The 26363-nt window shown below is 48.8% G+C and overlaps 1 protein-coding gene across 1 annotated transcript in view; it reads left to right on the top strand.

The window, feature by feature from the left end:
* Positions 1-17368, top strand: part of BAZ1A (bromodomain adjacent to zinc finger domain 1A) — a 152307-nt gene extending 134939 nt beyond the window's left edge. Inside the window, exons 24-28 of the mRNA XM_077262762.1 lie at positions 1022-1206; positions 2116-2612; positions 15261-15406; positions 15502-15589; positions 16520-17368. Of these exons, the coding sequence (XP_077118877.1) occupies positions 1022-1206; positions 2116-2612; positions 15261-15406; positions 15502-15589; positions 16520-16710 (1107 nt within the window). The 3' untranslated portion in view covers positions 16711-17368. The remainder of the gene's footprint in view (positions 1-1021; positions 1207-2115; positions 2613-15260; positions 15407-15501; positions 15590-16519) is intronic.
* The last annotated feature ends 8995 nt before the right edge of the window (positions 17369-26363 follow it).

The raw sequence follows: 26363 nt of genomic DNA, 5'->3' as shown, positions 1-26363 counted from the left end.
AAGTTGGTGAAAAATCGGGTGACAAAACCTAGTACGAATTGGCTAATGGGGGCATCCCCGAAGGGGAATTTCAGGTGCGGCCACTGTTCATGTTGTCAGCAACATCTCATAGGTCGCAGTCTCCAAATAGGTGCGGTGTCACATATAGTTAATGATTTCATCACTTGTAAAACTGACCATATAGTTTATATCATATTTTGTCCTTGTAGGCACTTCTACATCGGCAAAACCATCCGGCCGATGTATGTCCGTTTCCGGGAGCACTGTAGATCAGTGGTGACAGGGAAAGGAGTCCCTCGTTTCATTACACATATGAAGGACAAGCATGGTGGTAAGACGGATTGCCTTACCTTTGCCGGTGTGGAAAAAGTTGCTCTGCCGATCCAGGGTGGCGATCTTGATAACTTATTGCTGAGATGTGAAGCCAGGTGGATCCTACGCAGTGGCGCTATGGGTCCGCTTGGCTTCAATGATAGAGTCGACATGTCGATTTTCCTGTAGGTGGCGCAAGAGTACTGGTCCCGTTTCTTGCATATGATTGGTTATTGCAGAGCGGCATGTTTGACTTTCTTTACTGTATTGCTTTCCCATGTGCGCGGGATACTCCGCTTTGTTGCATTCACTCCAATGTCTTTTTTATTTGTTTTAAATGTTTCTAATTGTGTGCTTAATGTATTTTTGGTTTGTGGGAGGGATCGAGCGGTGGGGTGTGTTCAGTTCTGGACACTATATCCGTTGCTGGCTCCTGAGCACAAATCGACCCGTAGAAGCGCTGGACTAGCGCGAAACGGCCGTCGTCCACCCCTGCTCCCTCTCTCCCCCGGCCTCCGTTACCGCCTGGATGTTACTTATTCAATAAAGAAGTGTTTTTACAGAAGACCGGTGAGTGCGCTCCCCATTTTTTCTTCACTAAGATATTGATATATATATATAATAGAGAGAGAGAGAGAGAAATACAATATGTATTTGTTTATTCTTTAAAATCATAAAGAAACAGAAGGTTATTTTGTTTCCTGTTCAGTTTATTCCAGAAGGAGACTGGTTCTGCCCAGAGTGTAAACCTAGACAAAGGACCCGCAGACCGAACCGTAAGAGGCCTTCACTGGATAGTGATGAAGAGGAGGAAGACCTGCTAGAGGACGATGATATACAAGAGCAGTTGGAGGATGAAGACTATGAGGAGATTGCCATGTCAGAAGAAGAGAGGTCAGATAGAAGCACATACGCAATGTATTCTTGTATGACAGACAATTTTAATAAATGTGGCTCATTTTATCATACATTTTAATGGTATAACTACACAAAATGGTGAGAAAATGGATCTTATTCATGGGAGAGACCCCAAAAATGTCCAGAGTTCTACAGTAGTAAAGTATAAAAAAAACTTTAGTGTGCATATATTTAAGGCTACTTTCACACTGGTGTTTTTTGTCCTCCGTCGCAATGCGTCGTTTTTTGTCCATAGACTAACATATGGACTAACATTAACGACGCATTGCGACGAATTGACACACATCGCAACCGTCGTGCGACGGTTGCGCCGTGTTGTGGCGGACCGTCGGCTGCAAAAAACGCTACATGTAACGTTTTTTGCTGCAGACGGTCCGCTTTTTCCGACCACGCATGCGCGGCCGGAACTCCGCCCCCACCTCCCCGCACTTCCCCGCACCTCACAATGGGGCGGCGGATGCTCTGGAAAAATGCATCCGCTGCCCCTGTTGTGCGGCGCAGAGAACGCTAGCGTCGGTAACCTCGGCCCGACGCACTGCGACGGGCCGAGCCCGACGCTAGTGTGAAAGAAGCCTAAGACAGTTGTGTACTGGAGTAAGATGTGGAAAATTGAAGAAGCGGGACAGACTTCTTGATAAATATGTTGCATGTGTCGAAGCTTGGAAAACTCTTTGGAAGCAATAGTGACAAGATCAGCGTAAAAATTACATTGCAGGTCCCATAATGTCGCCTTTGTATCACATCAGCTATTGGTAAACTCTTTTTGACATGTTAAAATGTAAACACCAGGAAAAAGATGCATGGTTTTAATTCTAGGTCCTTTTTTTTTATCTGCATAAGTTTTATTTTTCTGTACAGTGTTGTTTTTTTTGTTTTTTCTTTCAGCCCTCCAAAGAAGGGGAAAGCCAAATTAAAATTGCCCCTAAAGACTAAAGGAAAACCCGGTAGAAAACCAGGACCCAAAAAGGGAACAAAGAAAGAGTCGGGGAAGACTCCGAAAAGTCAACCTGTCACACCCAAAAACAATTTTCAGTCTCCAAAAGGAAGAGGTAGAGGGAAAAAGGCCAATTCTGCCCCCCCATTAGAAAAAAAACCTGGTTCCCATTTATCCATTCACAGTCCACAAGAAAATGAACCACATAATATGTCTCTTCTAGAGCTGGTTTCAGTTCATTCAGAAGGCAGGGGTCGTGGCAGAGGCCTAGGCAGAGGTAAAAAAATGAAATCTGTTGACAGCACTCCTGTAGGAAACCCGTTTGCCTTCCGTCCATTTACCCTCGATAATGTTGAGGCGACACCGAAAGCTAGAAAAGCACAATCTCAGAATTCAACGCCTACCTATGTTGAAGCCAAAGGAAGAGGCAAGAGACTTCTAGCAGCTGGTAAGTTTCCTAACATTTACCTTCTACTCTGGACTTTTTTGCCAGGTATGTAATGGCTCAGTCATCATGTTAAGCTTCTTTCAGACTTCCGTCTTCCAAATCTGCACAGGATCCATCAAGACGTTGAAATGACAGATCATGGGCAGATTGTGGAAAACGTGTGCACTGGGCCCGTCTTTCTGACGGACCCAGCGAGGCTATGTGCACCTGTTGTGCATACGCATACACAACACAAACCAAATTTAAAAAAATTAAAAATGGCAGTATTCTCACCTACTGGCGTTCCCGCACAGTGATGCTTCCGGCAGCTAGCGTTCCTAGTAACACATTGCGAAATATCGCGAGAAGTCGCGGTCTCGCAAGATTTTGCAATGTATTACTATGAACGCTAGCTGCCGGAAGCATCGGTGACACTGTGCGGGAACGCCGGTAGGTGAGAATATTGCGATTTTTTTTTTTTTTTTTTTTTTTTTAAACATATCAACAGTAAAAGAGAGCGAGAGAATTTCCCTGACGGGATATTCTTCCACGCATGCTCAGGTTGAAAAGACGGTACCCGTCGCTGGATTCCTGCTTTTCACAGGCAGCGCCGCATCCTGTGCCCATAGGCTTCCATTGTAGCCGGTGACCGGCAGCGCAGGATGCGTCACTGACCGATTTTTCCAACGTGCAGAAAAAACGTTCCGCTGAACGTTTTTCTGCCCGACAGACCGTTTTTTTTACTCAGGATCCAGAGCACGACGGATGAAACTGATGGCCATCCGTCACAATCCGTCGCTAATACAAGTCTATGATAAAATGCAGGATCCTGCATTCTCAAAAATCGACGGATTGTGACGGGAGCTGAAAGACGGAAGTGTGAAAGAGGCCTTATTTGATGGGGAAAAAGGCCTGGCGACTTTCCCCAAGTTTTCTCACAATCTGATTAAATATCAATTTTGAGAGAAACTCTGGAAGCGATGGGGTGCTTAGACCTAGTTCTCCAAATGTATTTAACTGTTATCTGCTATTCCCTCTATATGAACGGCAGCTGTCAAGTGTGCATACGTGGAGCAGGCTCATGAGCTGATCCCGCACAATTCACAGCATACATAGAATTGCCCCTGCAATCTCATGCAAACCACACCCGACTCCCTTACTGCTGTCTTAACAGTATCTATCTGTCCCTCCAGAGAGCCTGGAAACCCAACTGTTAGTGCCTCATAGTTGGAAGATTGGAATCCATCTAGCATGTTGCTATCCGAGTAGCCACACTTTCACTATTTCGATCACATGACAAATTTGGTTAGGTTCTGTATTAATTTTAATTATCACATGTAATTGATACAAATAAATACTTAATGGGAACCGGTCATTGGGGGGGAAAAAAAATACCTACAGCCAGAGTTCTGAATTGCAGCAAATACCATTTTAAAGGGAACCTGTCAGCAGGAATTGTGCACAGTAACCTACACACAGTGTCAGATCTGCGCCATTATACTGATTAAAATGATACTTGGTTGATGAAATCTGTCTTATGGTTGTTTAACCCATTCACGACCTTCGCCGTACTAGTACTGCTCTGCGGGAAATGCATTTCTGCCCAGAACAGTACTAGTACGACACTGTGATTGCCCTGGCCTCACACTGAGAAAAGGAGGGAGGAGGCGATGTCCCGATGGTCTCCATGGAGACACCCGGCACCAAGATGGGTGCGGGGTCGTTCTGGGTCCTGCAGAGAAGGTGGCTTGCGAGCGCCTGCGCCGGCATGCATCCTTCCCTGCCTGTCACTTCACTTATCTGATATTCTGCAGTGCAGTGTCAGATCAGGGATCTGACATTATATAGCGATGTCCCATTCTGGGACAATGTAAAAAGTATGTGTTATTTTTTATTTATTTTTTTAAAATCCCTAAATAAAGTCGGGAAAAATATACTTTTCCAAAAAATACACTTTTCCTTCGCCTCATTGGGGGACACAGGACCTCAGGTGTTATACTGCCTGCCACTAGGAGGACACTAAGAAAACTTGAACAAAATTAGCTCCTCCTCTGCAGTATACACCCTCATGCTGGATGTAATCGAACCAGTTCTTGCTTGGTGTCCGTAGGAGGCACTTGGGTCTGGGATTCAGACCCCAATGTTATTTTACTTTTAAAAATTTTAATATTTTTACTTTTTCTCCTTCACGGAAGGAAGGGGCGACAGACCCCTTCAGGGGTCCGATCTCCCTGAATCATCAACAGGCGGGAATGTGGAGTGTTGCCTCCCCTTACCCCCTCCTGCATTGTGTCTTTGCCATGCCTGGGCTCGCTTTAGGGGCGACTGTTCCCTTAGGGTCCCGATCTCCCCACACCACCAACGGACTGGAACACGGAGTGTCGCCTCCATGCACCGCCTTCCGAAGCCAGGCTACAGCCGGACAATAGCCCTGACACATCCCTAGAGATTGAACCCATGGGATGTACAAAGGCCTCCAATTAGGGGTCCATGCAGCCCCCACTGCATCACCACTGACTGAAAGCGGATGATGGAAGGAGGCAGTCTGTCCCTCTCCACCTCCCTATCAAAGAGATGGTGGATTGAGTGGCCTAAGAAGCACAGCACATTGTCGGCACAGCGCCTGACAGTAAGCGCGGCGGCAGGAGGGCTCCCCTCAAGAGCAGGTCCGTGAGGAGGAAGGGTCCCGATGTCCGGCGGCATTCTTGCCGCTTCGCGCTCCCCTCTGATCATGCACCGTCTGGTGCCGAAAATTTAGTCCCTGGCTTCTAGCCGGACTAGGCTGCGGTTCTCTCCTTCCTCTGCCCACCCGGGCGGCTCTGCCCATGGCCCAAAATTGAAACCCTGGCTTCTGCCAGGACTAGGCCCGACTCTGCCCTTAATTCCACCCACAGGGGCAGTTCCCTCTGTGCTTCAGGCTCTTCTCATACCGATCTGCCAGGCCTAGGCCCGACTCTGCCCTTAATTCCACCCACAGGGGCGGTTCCCTCTGTGCTTCAGGCTCTTCTCATACCGAACGAGAAGCGCCACTGTAAACTCGGCGGCTATCTTGGACACACGTGTGTGGCTGTTTTTTTTTTTTTTTATTTATTTTTTTTTTATTGCGGTATCTGGAATAGCGGGCAGGAACAGCAGAAAGAGTGGGGACAAGGGAAATCATCCTTGGGGGCAAAAGACACAGGACCTGGGTAAGCTACAAAACTGAGCTTAACCCCTTCTCTGAAGTACACTTCCCGGAGTACAGTGGGGTGTCAAGGGTACACTGTCACAGCCTAAAGCAAGGAAAGCTGACAAGTGTTTTTTGCCTCATGTACCACTTGCAATTCTTCATTACAGCAGGGCCCTAATACCCCTTTCTGCGCAGCCGGTGACCCAGCATTTGCCAAGGAGCCCTCCACTAATGCCGACCCTAGTGGACCTAGTCTCCCTGAGTGGGCTATGTCTCTGGCACATTCTGTCTTTGGTCAAAGCAATAGTCTCTCCGGGACCTCTCCTCAAATCAGGGCGCCCTTTTACCTGGTATGGTAAGCTCCCCTTCTGTAAGGGAACAGTCAGCCAGTAGAGGTCACTCCTTAGAAAGATCCGCACAAGATTCTAGGAAGCGGACCCATACCACGTCCCCTGCACACTCTTGTGCTTCGGGGTTCGTGAGTTCCATTTCCTGCTCCCCCTCTGAAGGGGTACGCAGCGAGCACGACTCAGAATACGAGTAGGACGGGAGTATCGGGAGAAGGTAGATACCCTCATCGAGGCAGACATCAAGACTCTGAGGGGGGAGGAAGACTCTTCCGCTATACCAGATCACACGGTGTCCTTCAAAAGGACTAAACGTCCCCATAGGGTGTTTCACTCATCCAGAGTTTACCGACATTGTTCAGAGACATAGTATTTGGCCGGACAAACGTTTCACTGGGCAGAAGCTCCTTGATACAAGATATCTCTTTGCTCCTGATCTAAGGGTACCGTCACACAGTGGCATTTTTATCGCTACGAAGGCACGATTCGTGACGTTCTAGCGATATCGGTACGATCTCGCAGTGTCTGACACGCTACTGCGATCAGGCACCCAGCTGAGAATCGTACGTCGTAGCACATCGTTTGAAACTTTCTTTCGTCGCTGGATCTCCCGCTGTCATCGCTGGATCGTTGTGTGTGACAGCGATCCAGCGATGCGTTCGCTGGTAACCAGGGTAAACATCGGGTAACTAAGCGCAGGGCCGCGCTTAGTAACCCGATGTTTACCGTGGTTACCAGCGTAAAAGTAAAAAAAAACAAACCGTACATGCTCACCATCTGATGTCCGTCAGGTCCCTTGCCGTCCGCTTCCCGCTCTGACTGTCTGCCGGCCGGAAAGTGAGAGCAGATCACAGCGGTGACGTCGCCGCTGCGCTCTGCTCTCACTGTACGGCCGGATCTCAGTCAGAGCGGGAAGCAGACTGCAAGGGACCTGACGGACATCAGATGGTGAGTATGTACGTTTTTGTTTTTTTTTACTTTTACGCTGGTAACCACGGTAAACATCGGGTTACTAAGCGCGGCCCTGCGCTTAGTAACCCGATGTTTACCCTGGTTACCTGGGGACTTCGGCATCGCTCCAGCGCCGTGATTGCAACGTGTGACCGCAGTCTACGACGCTGGAGCGATAATAATACGACGCTGCGACGTCACGAATCGTGCCGTCGTAGCGATGTAAATGGTACTGTGTGACGGTACCCTTAGGAAGAACTGGATAATGTCCCCGTCAGTAGATCCTGCCATATCGCGCCTCTCCTCAAAAACTCTTATCCCTATCTGACGGCTCATTGATTAAAAATCCCACTGACCGACAGATTGAAAATGTTGCTTGGTCAGTCTTTGAAACCTCCAGCTCTGCACTTTCTCCATCCTTTGCTGCAACATGGGTGGCTCAAGCTATGGCTGCTTGGGCAGAGGACCTTTCTAAATCTATTCAAGAAAGTAACCTCCCTCCTGAGGCAGCGAGTCTAGCTAATCAGATTTCCCAGGCTGGCAATTACGTGGTACACGCTTCACTAGACGCAGCTAATTGCGCTCCGTTGGCAGCAGCAAATTACATCACCATCAGGAGGGCATTATAGCTCAGAGAGTGGAGCACGGATTCCGCTTCAAAAATGTCTGACCTCTGCCTTACCAGAGCGGTCGTCTATTTGGAGAGAAAGTAGATCAGCTTATCTTCGATGCTACTGGAGGGAAAAGTAAATTCCTTCTCCTGCGAAAGCCCAGCCGGCCTTTTTGGAGTCAACAGCAGACCCGGTTCCGGACTTTTCACGGCAACACGAGCTGGCCCTCAGCGTCCGCTTCTTCCGGCTCAGGGCATCCTCCGTGTAAAGACAGGGGCTCCCAGGTCTCATATAGACCCAATCTCTCATGGAAAAGCCAGCCAAAACAGTCTAGATCCAAGGGATTCAGATTCCACAGATTTTCTGCGCAATGACTCCTTCCAGTATCCGATGGACGCCAAAGTAGGCGGCCGTCTGCTTTTGTTCCGTCAGGCCTGGCTGTCGGTCGTTCACGACAGGTGGGTCAGGGACCTGGTGTGTTCCGGATACAAGATAAAGTTCTCTTCCCTGCCCAGATGTTTATTCCAGCCTGGTTCCCCTCCCCCCTCCCAAAAAAAACCCAAAAAACAAGCAAACAATCGTGGGTGACTGCGTTCTACCATGCCATAGACTCACTCCGCAAAAAAAGGAGTCCTCATTCCGGTGCCCCAAGATGAATAGTTCAAAGGGTTTTACTCGAACCTGTTCGTGGTTCCAAAAAAGGACGGAACAGTGCGCCCCATACTGGATCTAAAACTGTTAAACACATTTGTCAGAGTTCGTCACTTCCGAATGGAGACGCTCCGCTTGGCCAGTTTCTCGCATCCATTGACATCTGGGATGCTTATCTCCATATCCCGATTTTTCCACCTCACCAAAGATTCCTACGTTTCGCGATTCACAACGAACACTTCCAGTTCACGGCTTTGCCCTTCGGGCTCACCACAGCCCCATGGTGTTCACCAAGGTCATGGCGGCGGTCATGTCCATTCTTCATTCTGGGGGCATGGTTGTTCTACCATACCTAGACGACCTATTAATCAAAGGTCTTATTATTTTAGGCCTGCGCAGATTGCTTAAGCATCACGGTGGATATTCTTTCACGCCTGGGTTGGATGATCAACTTAGACAAATCGTCGCCGGTACCAGCTCAGCAGATACCCTTCTTAGGCAAGATCCTAGACTCTTCCCGGGGGTTGGTGATCCTTCCTCCAGAAAAAGGTTGTGGCGTTACCACAGGGAGCCTGGATGCTCTCCCGATCTGTCCCTTACTCCATTCGGTTCGGAATGATAGTGCTAGGCAAGATGATTGCTGCAATGGAGGCGGTTCCATTCGCCCAGCTACACCTCTGTCCCCGGCAACATGCGCTTCTGACAGCCTGGGACAGGAACCCGTTCTCTCTGGACAGTCGGGTCCGGCTGTCTCAGCGGGTCACAGACCCTCAGATTGTGGATGGTGAGGTCTTCTCTGGAGCAGGGAAAATCCTTTCTCCCAGTACGTTGGCTAGTGGTGACCACCGACGCCAGTCTCCTAAGTTGGGGAGCCATTTTTCGTTATCACACGGCCCAGGGAAGCTGGTCCGCTCTGGGATCACGTCTCTCGATCAGTCTGTTGGAAAGACGAGCAATCAGGTTGGCCCTTCGGCGGTTTCATCATCTTCTAGCAGTTCGCCCCATCCGGATTCAATCTGGCAACGCTACGGCCGTGGTGTGCATCAACCGTCAAGGGGGCACCCTCAGCAAGCTTGCGATGCTCGAAGTAACTCCCATTCTCCAATGGACCGAGAGGAATCACTCGGTAATCTCAGCAATCCCCATCCTGGGAGTAGAAAATTGGGTGGCAGACTTTCTCAGCCGTCAGGGTCTCGCCTCCGGAGAATGGTCTGTTCATCCGGAAGTTTTTCAGCAGATTTGCTAACCCTGGGGGACGCCGGATGTCGATATGATGGCCTCAAGGCTAAACGCACAGGTTCCACAGTTCATAGCCCGCTCTCAAGATCCGGTTGCCATCGGGGTGGGCGCACTGGTTCTCCCATGGCATCAGTTTTGCCTTCCTTATGTGTTTCCCCTGCGCTTACTTCCGATGGTCATCAGGAAGATCAGAGCGGAGGGGATTCCAGTGATTCTGGTCATGCCAAATTGGCCTCGGTGAGCATGGTACGCGGAACTGGTACAACTCGTTGCAGATGTTCCCTGGATGTTGCCAGATCGTTCCGACCTGCTTTCTTAGGGCCCGATTTTCCACCAGAACTCAGGGGCTCTTTCTTTAACGGCTTGGCCGTTGAATCCTGGGTTCTAGCCCAAGCCGGTTTTTCCCCAACAGGTGGTTTTCACCATAATTAGCGCTCGGAAGCCCGCATCAATGCGTACTTATAATCGCATTTGGAAGGCTTTTTTTCTCATGGTGCAAGGACCGTGGACGTTCCCTCCTCGTGTTTTCAATCCCTTCCATTTTGAAATTTCTCTAGACTGGTCTCGAGTCAGGTCTAGCGCTTCGTTTTCTGAAATGCCAGATATCTGCTTTATCCATCCTATTCCAACGCAGGATAGCGACCAGATTGCAGGTTAAGACCTTCATTCAAGGGGTGACCCACATGGTTCCTCTCTATAAAATGCAGTTGGAATCATGGAATCTTAATTTGGTCCTAGGTGTTCTTCAGGAGGTACCTTTCGAACCGCTACAGGATGTATCGCTAACCTTGCTTTCTTGGAAGGTAGCTTTTCTGGTGGCGGTAAGATCTATCAGACTGGTCTCGGAGTCAGCAGCTCTGTCCTGCCGAACTCCGTTCCTCATTTTCCAGCAAGACAAGGTAGCCTTGAGGACGTCTTCGTCCTTCCTGCCTAAGGTATTCTCTTCCTCCTAAACGAGGACATTGTCTTGCCTTCATTTTGTCCAGCACTTGTCCATTGTATTGAGAGGGCTCTTCACACACTCGATGTGGTGAGGGCTCTTAGAAGGTACGTCTCCGGACGGTGTCTTTCCGCTAGTCTGATGCACTGTTAGTGCTTCCGGAATGGCTCAGGAAAGGTCTACCTGCTTCTAAGGCTACAATAGTCAGATGGTTTTGCTCGGCGATGCAAGAGTCTTACCATGTCAGAGGCAAGCCTATCCCAGCAGAGAATAAGGCACACTCCACTCGGTCAGTGGGTGCTTCTTGGGCCATTTGGCATCAGGCGACGGCACAACAAATTTGCAAAGCTGCGACTTGTTCCAGCCTACATACCTTTGTGAAGCACTACAATATTCATGCTCAGGCTTCTGCAGCTAACAGAACTGAGTGCGAGTCGGACGGGACCCTTGACCTGGACTTGCCGGGTTATCAGGCGACGGTGGATAGTCTTATAAAGGCCATCAACCAGACTTTGAAGGTTGACGAGGACTCTTCTCAGGTCAGAAGCTTCTAAAGGCGAGAGATCCTTTCTCACCAAATCTGCGTAGCAGTGGGCAGAATCCCCTCCGGTTGACCCACCTGTATCTCGTCTGGTCTCCAAAACACTTCTATACTTACCAGACGGATCCTCAGTTAAAGATCCTACAGATCGTCTGATGGAGAACTTTGCCCGTTTGGTTTTTTGAAGCATCGGGGTCAACATTCTTTCCTTCTTTCGCTGTGACATGGGTAGCCAATACAATGGTCTCCTTGGCAGATGCAGAACCATACAAGGTAGTGATCTTCCCCCAAAGGCAGCGGATTTGGCTAATCAGATTGCTCTGGCCGGAGAATATTTGGTACATTCTTCTCTGGCGTATCACTATGGATACTCTTTTTCACCTGGGCTGGATAAACTTAATCAAGTCTTCCCCCGTCCCAGCTCAGCAGATATCCTTTTTAGGTATGACCCTGGACACTTCCTGTGGGTTGTTGATTCTCCCTCGAGATAAGGTCCTAGCCCTTCAACAGGGAGCCAGGGCACTTTGTCGTCCTTATCCTCACCCCATCCACGTTGACATGGGGGTCCTGAGCAAGATGTTGGCAGCAATGGAAGCTGTTCCCTTTGCCCAGCTACACCTCCGCCCTCTGCAGCTTGTGCTTCTGTCAGCCTGAGACAGGAACCCGTTCTCCCTCAACCGACTGTGCGATCCGGTGGTGGACGCGATGGTCCTACCTCATCCAGGGGAAATCCTTTCTTCTGGATCATTGGCTGGTAGTCACTACAGACGCCAGCCTCCTCGGCTGGGGAGCTGTCTTCCGTCACCACACTGCCCAGGGGCTTCGGTCACCTTGGGAATCGCAACTTTACATCAACGTCCTGGAGATTCGGGCGATCTGGTTGTCCCTGTGATGTTTCCATCATCTTCTAGCGGGTCGTCCCATCCGAGTTCAATCGGACAATGCCATGGCTGTGGCATATATCAACCATCAGGGGGGCACATGCAGCAGGGCGGCAATGCATGAGATGGAACACCTCCTCCGCTGGGCAGAGAAAAACCACTCAGTCATCTCGGCAGATCACATCCCGGGTGTGGAAACCTGGGCGGCAGACTTCCTCAGCCGTCAGTGTCTCGCCTTGTGAGAGTGGTCACTTTATCTGGAGGTCTTCCAACAAATTTGTCATCCCTGGGGGACTCCGGTCGTGGATTTGGCATAAAGACTAAATGCCATTGTGCCAGAGTTCATAGCTCAGTCCCGTGATCCAAAAGCAATCGGGGAAGACGCACTGGTTCTTCTGTGGCATCTGTTTCGTTTTCCGTACGTGTTTCCCCCTCTTCCGTTACTCCCAAGAGTCATCCGGAAGATCAAGGTGGAAGGGGTCCCAGTGATCCTGGTCGCTCTGGACTGGCCACGCCGGGTGTGGTACGCAGAGTTGGTGCAACTTGTCGTCGACGTTCCCTGGCAATTACCGGATCATCCAGACTTGCTCTCCCAGGGCCCAATTTGCCACCAGAACTCAGGGGCCCTGTGTTTAACGGCCTCGCTGTTGAACCCTGGGTCCTAACCCAAGCGGGATTTTCCAAGGTGGTAGTGTCCACCGGGATTAGCGCTCAGAAGCCTGTTTTGGTGCACATTTTTCAGCGCACCTGGAAATCTTTTTTCACATGGTGTAGAGAATGGGGTCATCCTCCTCTCGTCTTCTCCATTCCCACCATATTGGAGTTTCTTCAGTCCGGTCTGGACTTAAGTCTAGCGCTTAGCTCCCTCAAAGGTCAAGTTTCTGCCTTATCTGTTTTGTTCCAGCGCAGGATCGCTTCAAAGCCTTAGGTGAGGACTTTCCTTCAGGGGATTTCCCTATAGAATACCCTTCGATGCCTGGGACCTTAACTTGGTCCTGGGTGTTTTACAGGAGTCTCCTTTTGAACCACTGCAGGATGTTTCTCTAACCCATTTTTCATGGAAAGTCCCTTTCCTTGTTGCGGTGACGTCAATCAGGCAGGTTTCAGAGCTGGCCGCTCTGTCCTGTGAAGCGCTTTATCTAATTTTCCACCAGGATAAGGTGGCCGTCCTCCTTACCCAAGGTGGTTTCATCTTTTTACCCTCATGAGGACATTGTCCTGCCTTCGTTTTGCCTGGCACCGGTACATGGGTTGGAGAGGGCTCTTCTCTCTGTGGATTTGGTGAGGGCTCTCAAGAGGTACGTCTCACGGACAGTGTCCTTCCATAAGTCGGGCGCTTTATTCATCCTTCCCCTCCCCTGAGGGTCCCGGGAAGGGACTAGCCGCTTCAAAATCCGCAATAGCCAGGTGGATCCACTCGGCTATTACAGCGTCTTACTGTCTGAGGCAAGACTATCCCAGAGGGGATTAAGGCCCACTCCACTCTGTCGGTGGGTGATTCTTGGGCCATTCTGCACCAGGCGTCTGCGAAACAGGTTTGCAAGGCTGCGACTTGGTCCAGTCTGCACACGTTCTCGAAGCACTAAAACGTTCACATACAGGCTTCCGCAGATGTGGGCCTGGGCAGGCGAGTCTTGCAGGCGGCGGTAGTGCATCTATAGACAGTTGGTACATGGGGTTTGTTGTGTCGGTTCCCCACCCAGGGACTGCTTTAGGACATCCCATGGTCCTGTGTCCCCAATGAGGCGAAGGGGAAACCTGGATTTTTGTGTACTCGCAATAAAATCTTTCTCCGAGCCACTCATTGGGGGACACTGACACATCACCCACCCTATTGGCCTGGCGGCTATGTTTGTTCTTCGGTTTGATATGTTGTACCAGTATTTGATAGTTTTGTTCTCCTACTGCTTTGTCACTGAACTGGTTCGGACTGGAGCCAGTGGTAGGTGCAGAGGAGGAGGAGTTAGTTTTTTTTTATTATTATTATTATTATTATTATTATCCTGTGTTCCCCAATGAGTGGCCGGGAGAAAAGGATTTTACGGTGAGTACACACAAATCCCTGTCTTTTTTTTGTTTCCCCCCTGAATAAGGCTAGGTTCACATTTGCGTACGGGAGGGCTGCGGATGCAGCGTACTTCCTCCCTTAAACCCTGCCTATGCTCCGCCTACTCTGCATGCGTGCTGCGTGCCTATGTTTAACATTGGGTACACAGTACATGCGGATGTATGCAGATGCATCCGCATGCGGCTATTTGAGGTGTGCGGTGACCGCACGGGAACGCAAAATTTTGCGTTCCCGTCTGGTCGCTGCACCTCAAATCGCCGCATGTGGACATGACCTGTGTACCCAATATTAAAGATGAGTACACAGGATGCATGCAGAAGTAGGCGGACCTAAACGGCGGAAGTGGGCAGAGTTTCACAGTGGAAGTACACAGCCGTCCGCAAAGCCCCCGTATGCAAGTGTGAACCCGACCTAACATCAACCACATTTATTATTGGGACATTGAACATGCGATTATGCTGCACGGCACCTGCCTGCACGGCACCTGCCTGCACGGCACCTGCCTGCACAGGGCTTTTTTTTTTTTTTCCTTCAGTATGTACAGATAATCATGTTAACTAGGGGGCAGATCAGTGAGGGATCAGTGACCTCTCAGGAGTCTGCATTATGAATACCTGATCAGAGCATCGCATGAAAACCCCCACACAGGCCTCCCTGTAGCACGAGCATATCATTAACACAAAACTGAAAATAAAGAACCACACGACAGATTTCATCAACCAGGGTATCATTGTAATCAGTAAAACAGTGCTGACCTGATACTGGGTAGGTTAATGCGCACAGTCCTGCTGACAGGTTCTCTTTAAAACCTATTCTGCAGTCTAACATGGTGATGGGCTGCAGGGAAAATAAATTTATATCCTTCCTGCAGCTGCTTTAGGAGCTGTGATCAGTCACCACTCTACACAGGGAAAGTGCTGCATTACCGAAGGGAAATAGTCTACACAGCTTGAAAATTAGTGTTACTAATTTTTTAAACATGTGATATGGAATGGTGGGCTAACTCCATTAATGTGCAAGTACAATTGTCATGGAAATTCAATTATATTGAGTCTCCCAACTGCAGCACAATCTTTGTGAACTTTTACTCAACTCCTTGGAATTGATGAAATTCCTATTTATTGAAATGGAGTGATGGAAACCTTCGCTTTTCATTTGTAGTTTTTTTTTAATTTTATTTGACTCTACAGAAATCAGAAAAGATTGTAGTTGCACTTATTTTCAGTTACTTAATTGTTGACACTGTTATTTGTACCTGTTCATTCCTACAGAAATGTCCTCAGGGAATCACGGAAACCGGAGGAGTTCTGGGAGAAACCAGGGTGTACACGAGCTGTCGGCTTGTGAGCAGCTGGTGGTGGAGTTAGTGAGGCATGATGACAGCTGGCCTTTCATGAGACTGGTGTCTAAGATACAGGTATTGTAATATTCAAGTTGCATGAATATTATATATTTCCTGCTTGTCATATCCATGCAGTCAGTGTATTAAGCCGTTATGTATTATCTTCATAGGTTCCAGACTACTTTGATATTATCAAGACACCCATTGCCTTAAATATCATCCGGGAAAAAGTGAACAAATGTGAATATAAGTCTGCATGTAAGTTCTGAGAATTATGCACCAGTTTGTAGTCCTTCTGATTAGTCCCAGATATTATCAGTGTCATTACCCTTATATTCTTGCCTCTTATTGCTCCCATTCCCCACATGGCTACTGATGAAGGGGTTCGTGGCCAGACTCTGAGTGTGAATTGTTTTTCACTAGTGGAGACTGTTTGATCATCCATATCCTAAGGCTACTTTCACACTAGCATCGGGCTCGGCCCGTCGCTGTGCGTCGGGCCGACATTCCCGACGCTAGCGTTGTCTCCGCCGCACAACGGGGGCAGCGGATGCATTTTTCCAGCGCATCCGCTGCCCCATTGTGAGGTGCGGGCGGAGTTCCGGCCGCGCATGCGCGGTCGGAAAAAGCGGACCGTCGTGAACAAAAAAACGTTACATGTAGCGTTTTTTGCTCCCGACGGTCCGCCACTGCACGACGCATCCGTCGCACGACGGGTGTGACGTGTGGCAATCCGTCACAATGCGTCGCTTAATGTTAATCAATGGTGAAAAAACGCATCCTGCAAACACTTTTGCAGGATGCGTTTTTTCGGCAAAACGACGCGTTGTGACGGAATGCAGTTAACGCTAGTGTGAAAGTAGCCTAAGCTGAGACAACCACTTTAATAGCCATCTTGACAATGGCCGTGCTGTTTAGTCTGTAGAAGGCATGCACCTAGCAAAGAAGGAAATTTTTTTTTTTAACTATAACTTGCTCAGTCATATTAACAACACATTTGGCAAATATTAAAGGGACTGGCCTCTTTTATTCTCCTCTTTAATCCTCACTGATTACATTAAACATGTATTTCTACTATTACTTTGCAAAATGTTCACTTCCTGCACACAACTGTAAAACCCTCTAGGACCTTTCTCTCCTGTTACTTTATATTAAGAATTCTAATGTTTCTTGTCCTCTCACTTGTAGCGGAGTTTGTAGCTGACATTGAATTGATGTTCTCCAATTGCTTTGAGTATAACAACATTGACAGCAATGAGGCTAAAGCAGGAGTCCGGCTACAGTCTTTCTTCATGAATGAAGCTCAGAAATTGGGCTTGGAGTTCAACAGCAGCACTCCAAGTGCAACAGCTCCTCCTGTCAAAAAGTCCCGCATCTGAGTTTTGTGAGACCAGTTTCTATCAGAGACATTAAGGTTTTGTTAATAGTTCTGTTGTCCTGCTGAAATCACTTGCCAAGTCGTACACTTGGCTATCCAGACCACAAGCCAGCACTGATTCCTCCTCAACTTTCAGCACTCAGGGCAAATGCACCAACTGCTCAACAGGGTCCAAGCCACATACATGTATGTTTATAAAAGTATATATGTATATCGGAGTTACAGTGTACTGTCTAATTGCCATGCCTTTTTTATAACTGGTTGATGTAGGTTTTGTATTTTCTTGTTATAACATACTGTTTATAGCCAGGAGAGGAAAAGAGTGACTATAGATTTTCTACCTGAACACTACTTAAGTTGAATAGACTGGGGTATATTTTTTGCGAGGTGGCCCATACACACTTAAGAGTATTTTGAAAATCTTAGCTATTTATTTAGCATTGAAAATCTGTTTATGAATTGTTTTGTATTTATGAATCTTTTTGTATTTGACGTTAAACTGTTTGTTATGACAAACTTTTCCATATTAAAAAAAAATCTCTGTCTACCCTTCTCCCCATGTGACCAACCTAACCGAGGGCTGTAGCAGGTTACTAGCACAGTGAGATCTTCATATGCAGATGCCTGTGTCTTAAAAGCAATAAATGTTTTTTTTTCCACCTTTGTAATGTTGTGTTTTTTAAGATATCACTTTATGTATCCTATATGGTACACTGGTTTTAACCCCCAAAAGAAGAGCATAGTAGAGACCTTGTGCATCTATAGCAGCCCCAATATGGCTTAAAAACTGTAATCCACCTGCGTGCATGAGGTTTTAGCTAGTTTCAGACTGATGTACAGTTCATGTGCTCAAAGGACAGCACACTGATCCAATAATAGGTATGTCTCTGAAAAATCTCCATTATGCACTCACTGTTAATATGAAAAAGCATCTCAGACTGCACTAAATAACCTGGTGCATTTTATGGCCCAAACTAGTGCCTGTAAATGCAGGCAGTTCCTGCCCCTTTCCCTGGGAATAGATGAGCACACAGTCACTCACATCCCCAATTTCTGCCCTCTAAATAGCTGAAAATGCTTCAAACACTGTAAAGGGTGAAAAAGGAAGTGTTGGATGGCCAGACTGTTGAAAATACATGCCGTTTTTTTTTTCCCAAGGACATATTGATTTTACAGCAGTGTGTTGAGATCTTTAACCCCTTAATCCCATATGACGTACTATCCCGTCAAAGTGACCTGGGACTTAATTCCCAGTGACTGGATAGTACGTCATATGCGATCGGCCACACTCATGGGGGAAGCGCGGCCGGGTATCAGCTGACTATCGCAGCTGACATCCGTCGCTATGTGCCAGGAGCGGTCACGGACTGCCCCCGGCACATTAACTCCCGGCACACTGCGATCAAACATGATCGCAGTGTTCCGGCGGTACAGGGAAAAATTGCGCAGGGAGGGGGCTCCCTGCGTGCTTCCCTGAGACTATCGGTACAAGGCAATGTGCTCACCTTGTACCGAGCGTCTCCTCCCTGCAGACCCCAGATCCAAAATGGTCGCTGGGCTACTTCCGGGTCCTGCAGGGAGGTGGCTTACCAAGTGCCTGCTCAGAGCAAGCAGTGGTAAACCAGGAGCAGGGCACCCCACATAGCTGATCTGACACAGTGCTCCGCAAACTGTCAGATCAGCGATCTGTCACTATACAGTGATGTCCCCCCTGGGACAAAGTAAAAAAGTTAAATTTAAGAAAAAAAAAAAATTTAAATGTGTTAAAAAAATAAATTTAAAAAAAAAAATATATATATATATATATATATATATATATATATATATATTGTTCCCATAAATACATTTATTTATCAAAATAAAAAAAACAAAAGTACGTACATTTAGGATCGCCGCGTCCGTAACCACCCGACCTATAAAACTGTCCCACTAGTTAACCTCTTCAGTGAACACAGTTAAAAAAAGGAGCAAAAAAACAATGCTTTATTATCATACCGCCGAACAAAAAGTGGAATAACACGCAATCAAAAAGACGGCTATAAATAACCATGGTACCGCTGAAAACGTCATCTTGTCCCACAAAAAAACAACCCGCCATACAGCATCATCAGCGAAAAAATAAGTTATAGTCCTCAGAATCAAGCGATGCAAAAATAATTTTTTCTATAAAGTAGTATTTATCGTATAAAAGCACCAAAACATACAAAAATTATGTAAATGAGGTATCACTGTAATCGTACTGACCCAAAGAATAAAACTGCTTTATTATTATTTATTTATATAGCACCATTAATTCCATGGTGCTGTACATGAGAGAGGGGTTACATACAGGGTTATAAATATCGTTTACAGTAAACAGGTTTACAGTGACAGACTGGTACAGAGTGGAGACTTGCATTCTATGGGATAGTAGCTTTATTCATTTTACCAAACGTGGAACGGTATAAACGCCCCCCATTCTGCCTCACAAAAATAGGAATAAAAAGCGATCAAAAAATGTCACATGCCCAAAAATGGTACCAATGAAAACGTCAACTCGTCCCACAAAAAACAAGACCTCACATGACTCTGTGGACCAAAATATGGAAAAATTAGAGGTCTCAAAATGTGGTAACACACAAAATATTTTTTGCAACAAAAAGCGTCTTTTAGTGTGACAGCTGCCAATCATAAAAATCCGCTTAAAAACCCGCTATAAAAAAGTAAATCAAACCCCCCTTCATCACCCCCTTAGTTAGGGAAACATAAAGAAATGTATTTATTTCCATTTTCCCATTAGGGTTAGGGCTGGGGTTAGGGTTGGAGCCTAGGGTTAGGGCTACAGTTAGGGTTGGGTCTAAAGTTAGGGTTAGGGCTGGGGCTAAAGTTAAGGTTAGGGCTACAGTTAGGGTTGGGGCTAAAGTTAGGGTTTTGATTACACTTATGGTTGGGATTAGGGTTAGGGGTGTGTCATGGTTAGGGGTGTGGTTAGGGTTATGTTTGGGATTAGGGTTAGGGGTGTGTTTGGGATAGGGTTTCAGTTAGAATTGGGGGTTTCCACTGTTTAGGCACATCAGGGCTCTCGAAACGCGACATGGCGTCCGATCTCAATTCCATCCAATTCTGTGTTGAAAAAGTAAAACAGTGCTCCTTCCCTTCCAAGCTCTCCCGTGCGCCAAAACAAGGGTTTACCCCAGCATATGGGGTATCAGCATACTCAGGACAAATTGGACAACAACAATTGGGGTCCAATTTCTCTTGTTACCCTTGGGAAAACAAAAATTTGGTGGAAAAAAATTAATTGTTATTACTCCTATGCCTCATTGGGGGACACAGGACCATGGGTGTTATGCTGCTTGCCACTAGGAGGACACTAAGTAAACACACAGAGTTAACTCCTCCTCTGCAATATACACCCCTTGACTGGCCAGAAACAACTCCGTTCTTACTTAGTGTCTGTAGGAGGCACTTGGGTCTGTTCAGACCCCACCATTTATTTTATTTTTTATTTTCTGTAAATTTTTATTTTTTATCTAACGGAGTGAAGGGGGCGACGGACTCCTTTCTAGGGTCCGCTCTCCCCCGAACCATCAACAGGTGAGCACGGCGAGTATACCTCCCCGTTCCTCTCCTGCGACGTATGGGGCACGCCTAACCTTAAGTCAGGGCGACGGTTCCTACTCAGTCCCGATCTCCCCCATTATAGGAGGGCGAGCACATAGAGTAGATCTCTCATGTGCATCTCCCGGGGCTCCACCGCACTCAAGCCCTCACCTCGGTGTCTTGTAGTCCCCACGGTAGCCGTAAGTCCCCTGCGGCAGGCACATCAGCACGGTGGCACAGCCATAAGTCCCCTGTGGCAGGCACATACATCGCTCTCCATCCCCCGGCGCAGGGAGGACAGAGTGAGCTGGAGGTCGCACTGAGGCTCGGTGAGTAGTTCTCTCCTAACGCTGCAGCGTTGGAGGATGCGGTCTGGGTCCCAGGGGAGAGGCGCCGCTGTCCGGTGCAGCGGCGATCGCTCGGCGCTACACCGCGCCCGCAGGTGCATGCCGCCGGCAGCCTGCTAAATTTAGTCCCCGGCTTTTCAGCCGGACTGGGCCGCGTTTCGTAATTCCCGCCCACCGCCGGAGCCCCGTCCACCGTTCAGGCGCTTCTCGTTCCAAATGAGAACAGCCCTGCAAACCTCGGCCGCCATCTTGGGTCTCCTCTCCTGCGTGGGATTCTGCAGAAAATGGCTTCCTCTTTCCTCCCTGGGGACACCAACACAGGACCGTGGGAAAGCTGCCCCTTCCTATAGGGAAACGCTTAACCCCTTCTCTACATCCATATTCCGGCCAGTGCAGTATTTTTGGAGGCACAGACGTACACTATGTCTCAATCTAAGGAGGTAAAAAGGGGCTACAAAAAAGCACACTGTATTCTTTACCACATGTGCCACTTGCAATTCTTCCTTGCCACGTGCCCACATTACCCCTTTGTGCCAGAACTGTGACCCGGCCTGTGCGCAACCGCCTTCTGCCGTCACCTCCAATGTTGTCACTGACCCCACCGAGCCTAACCCTCCTGAGTGGGCCGCGTCCCTGTCACGTTCCATGGAATCCTTGGTCAAGGCATTGGACTCTTTCTGAGGGTCCTCCTTAAGCCAGTCACCTCCGTCGGCTGTGACGGAATCTGGTGACTATTCGGGGCCGTCCGACCACAGGGGGCGTACCGTTTTACGGGACTCTCGGGGGTCCAGGAAAAGGACCCTTCCCTCCTCTCCTGTACACGCCGAGCTCATCTTCTCTCTCCCCCTCCCCTGAGGGTCGCAGCGTACAGGACTCGGTATACGAGTCGGAGGAATCTTTAACCCAAGACTCCTCTATTTATCAGGAGACACTTGACTCCCTTATTGAGGCAGTCAACAAAACATTAATGGTGGACGACGAATCTGCTTCCTCTCGGGAACACGTCGTATCTTTTAAAAAGACTAAACGCGTCCAAAAGATATTTCCTAATCACCCTGAGTTTCAGGACATTATCCAAAAACACAGGGAGCATCCGGAGAAGCTTTTTACGGCCCAAAAGGCCACGGAAGCTAAATATCCTTTCTCAAAGGATCTGGTGAAGGGGTTACTTCTCTCTCCTTCTGTGGATCCTGCCGTATCGCAGCTCGCATCCAAAACAGTCTTATCCCTGTCAGACGGCTCATCAGTCAAAAACCCTTCTGACCGTCAGATTGATTATTTGGCTCGCTTAGTCTTTGAAGTCTCAGGAGCAGCTCTCCTTCCATCCTTTGCAGCTACCTGGGTAGCTAAGGCGATGGTGGCCTGGGCAGAGGTGTTAACCTCTACCGTCCATGGCAGTAATCTCCCCCCAGAGACAGCCAGACTAGCTAACCAGATAGCTCAGGCCGGAGATTTTGTTGTTAGCGCCTCCATAGATGCAGCTAATTGCGCAGCGCAAGCGGCTGCAAACGCAATTTCCATCAGGAGGGCCTTATGGCTCCGCGATTGGCGAGCAGAATCTGCTTCCAAAAAGTCGCTGACTTCTCTACCTTACCAAGGAGGTCATTTATTTGGGGAGAAGCTAGACCAAATTATTTCTGACGCTACCAGAGGAAAGAGTAAATTTCTTCCCCAGCAAAAACCGTCCCTTTCGGTATCAACAGCAGTTCGATTCCGGTCCTTTCGTAACAACTCCAGCTGGTCGTCCTCTTCCCCTGGTTCAGGACGACGGGATAACAGAACTTCCCAGGTCTCATACAGACCGAACCGTTCCTAGAAACCCAGACCGAGACAGTCTGCCCCTAAGCCATCCGCATCCCTTAAACCTTCTACGCAATGACTCGTTGGCGTGTCCGGCAGACACCGACAAAGTAGGCTGATGCCTTCTTTCGTTCCGTCACAACTGGCTCTCGGTCGTTCATGACGAGTGGGTCAGAGAGCTCGTGTCTTCCGGATACAAAATCGAGTTTTCTTCCATCCCCCCTCCGTGTTTCTTCCAGTCTTCTCCCCCCAAATCAAGGGCATCACATCTTCTTTACGCCATACAGGCGCTTCTAAGGGACGGTGTCATCGCTCCGGTCCCTCTAGACCAAAGGTTCAAGGGGTTTTACTCCAAACTTTTTGTGGTCCCAAAGAAGGATGGGACTCTACGGCCCATACTGGACCTCAAACTGCTGAACAAGTTTGTACGGGTCCGACACTTCAGGATGGATTCGCTCTGATCCGTTGTCGCGTCCCTGGAAAAAGGTGTATTTCTTGCATCCATAGACATCAAGGATGCTTATCTACATATTCCAATTTTTCCCTCTCATCAGCAGTTCCTGCGCTTCGCAGTCCAAGAAGATCACTTCCAGTTTGTGGCCTTGCCATTCGGACTCGCCACCGCCCCCAGAGTCTTCACAAAGGTCATGGCGGCTGTCATGGCCATTCTTCACACTCGGGGAGTGGTAGTCCTGCCATATCTGGACGACCTATTAATCAAACGTCCGTCCCAGTCTTCCTGCGAGGAGTCGGTGAGCATCACCGTGGATTCTCTCTCGCCTGGGTTGGAAGATCAATTTCGAGAAATCCTCTCCAGTGCCGGCTCGGCAAATCTGCTTCCTGGGCATGATTTTGGACTCTTCACACGTTAGTCATCCTCCCTCCGGAGGTCTTGTCCTTACAACAGGGAGCGCGCAAGCTCTCCCGCCCAGTCCCTCACTCCATTCGCTTTGCAATGCGCATCCTCGGGAAAATGGTTGCGGCCATGGAAGCCGTTCCGTTTGCGCAGTTCCATCTCTGTCCCTTGCAACAGGCGCTCCTGTCAGCCTGGGACAGGAGCCCGGTTTCCCTCGACCGTCGTTTTCGCCTGCCCCTACAGGTCAGGCAGACCCTCAGGTGGTGGACGCTACAGTTCTCCCTGAACCAGGGGAAATCCTTTCTTCCTGTGCGCTGGTTAGTGGTGACCACCGATGCCAGCCTTCTGGGCTGTGGCGCAGTTTTCAATCACCACACGGCACAGGGTCGTTGGTCCACGAGGGAGTCGCGTATCCCAATCAATATCTTGGAAATTCGAGCAATCACCCTTGCCTTACGCAACTTTCACCACCTCCTCGCAGGCCTTCCCATCAGGATTCAATCCGACAACGCCACAGCTGTGGCGTACATCAATCGACGGGGGGACCCGCAGCAGGGCAGCCATGCTCGAAGTCTCCCACATCCTGCGCTGGGCCGAGACCAATCACTCACTCATATCGGCGATCCACATTCCGGGCGTGGTGAATTGGGAAGCGGACTTCCTCAGTCGCCAAAGTCTTGCCTCGGGCGAGTGGTCCCTCCATCCGGAAGTCTTCCAGGAGATTTGCCTTCGCTGGCGGACGCCGGATGTGGATCTCATGGCCTCGGGGTTCAACAACCAGGTTCCCCGGTTCATTGCTCGTTCCCGCGATCCTCGCGCCATCGGGGCAGATGCCCTGGTCCTGTCGTGGCATCGGTTCCAGCTGCCATACATTTTTCCGCCTCTTCCTCTGCTCCCGAGAGTCATCAAGAAGATCAGAGCAGAGGGAAGACCGGTGATTCTCGTCGCGCCCTACTGGCCACGCCGAGCATGGTACGCGGAACTCATCCAAATGGTCGCCGACACCCCCTGGCGCCTTACAGATCGCACGGACCTTCTCTACCAGGGCCTGATTTGCCACCAGAACTCTGGGGCCCTGTCTTTGACGGCATGGCTGTTGAATCCTGGATTTTAGCCCAAGCCGGATTCTCTCCGGGGGTTTCTTCCACCATGATTCGCGCTAGCAAACCTGTATCCATGCGCATTTATCATCGCACCTGGCGTATCTTTTTTTCATGGTGCAATACCCATGGACGTTCTCCCTTGGTCTTTTCCATTCCGTCCATTCTGGAGTTTCTCCAATCAGGTTTGGAGTGAGGCCTTGCCCTAAGCTCGCTCAAGGGACAAGTGTCTTCATTGTCTGTTCTTTTCCAACGAAAGATTGCTTCCAAACTGCCGGTTAAGACGTTCATCCAAGGAGTCTCCCGGGTGGTCCCTCCCTATAGAATGCCCTTGGCGTCGTGGGATCTTAACTTGGTTCTCGGAGTTCTTCAGGAGGCCCCCTTCGAACCATTGCAGGACATCTCTCTCACCCTCCTTTCATGGAAGGTGGTCTTTCTAGTGGCAATTACGTCTATCAGGAGAGTTTCTGAATTGGCGGCTCTTTCTTGCCGATCCCCATTCCTGAATTTTCACTCAGACAAGGTGGTTTTGAGAACCCTCCCTCTTTCCTACCTAAAGTCGTCTCTTCCTTTCATCTAAATGAGGACATTGTCTTGCCGTCATTCTGCCCAGCACCTACTCATCGTATTGAGAAAGCTCTCCATATTCTGGATGTGGTTAGAGCTCTTAGGAAGTACATATCTCGCACGGCTCCCTTCCGTAAGTCGGATGTCCTGTTCGTGCTTCCGGAGGGACATAGGAAAGGTCTACCTGCCTCAAAGGCCACTCTAGCCAAGTGGATTCGTTCCACTATTCAGGAATCCTATCGTGTCAGGAACACTCCTGTCCCAGCAGGGATTAAGGCGCATTCGACCCGGTCGGTCGGTGCTTCTTGGGCCATTCGGCACCAGGCGTCTGCTCAACAGCTTTGTAAGGCTGCGGCTTGGTCCAGTCTGCATACCTTCACGAAGCACTATCACATTCATACCCAGGCTTCCGCAGACGCTGCCCTTGGCAGGCGCATTCTGCAGACAGCGGTACCTCAGTAAGCTAGTGGTACATGGGGTTTTAGCAATGCATTTGCTCCCCACCCAGGGACTGCTTTAGGACGTCCCATGGTCCTGTGTCCCCCAATGAGGCGTAGGAGAAAAGGAGATTTTTGTGTACTCACCGTACAATCTTTTTCTCCGAGCCAATCATTGGGGGACACAGCACCCACCCTGTTAGCCTACTGGCTGTTTATTGTGGTATTTTGTTCCTCAGTTTTGGACATAGTTTACTTGTCTTGGTTTTACTCCTACTGCTTTACTACCGAACTGAGTTGTTTCTGGCCAGTCAAGGGGTGTATACTGCAGAAGAGGAGTTAACTCTGTGTGTTTACTTAGTGTCCTCCTAGTGGCAAGCCGTATAACACCCATGGTCCTGTGTCCCCCAATGATTGGCTCGGAGAAAAAGATTTTACTGTGAGTACACAAAAATCTCCTTTTTCACGACTCTGCGTTATAAAATGTAGTGAAACAGTTATGGGTTCAAAATTCTCACAACACATCTAGATTAGACCCCCCAAGGAACTTGTTTCCAAAATGGTGTCACTTGTGGGGGGGTTTCTACTGTTTAGGTGCATCAGGGGCTCTGCAAATGCAACGTGACGCCTGCAGACCAATCCATCTAAGTCTGCATTCCAAATGGTACTCCTTCCCTTCTGAGCTCTGCCATGCGCCCATGCGGTGGTTCCCCCCACATATGGGGTATCAGCGTACTCAGGACAAATTGGATAACAACTTCTGGGGTCAAATTTCTCCTTTTACCCTTGGGAAAATACTAAACTGGGGGCTAAAAAATAATTTTTGTGGAAAAAATAATTTTTATTTTCACTGCTCTGCGTTATAAACTGTAGTGAAACACTTGGGGGTTCAAAGCTGTCAAAACACATCTAGATAAGTTCCTTAGGGGGTCTACTTTCCAAAATGGTGTCACTTGTGGGGGGTT

The sequence above is a fragment of the Ranitomeya variabilis genome, chromosome 1 (genome assembly GCF_051348905.1).
Source record: "Ranitomeya variabilis isolate aRanVar5 chromosome 1, aRanVar5.hap1, whole genome shotgun sequence".
In the NCBI taxonomy this organism is placed as follows: Eukaryota; Metazoa; Chordata; class Amphibia; order Anura; family Dendrobatidae; genus Ranitomeya; species Ranitomeya variabilis.
This window is presented reverse-complemented; position numbering and strand designations above follow the sequence as displayed.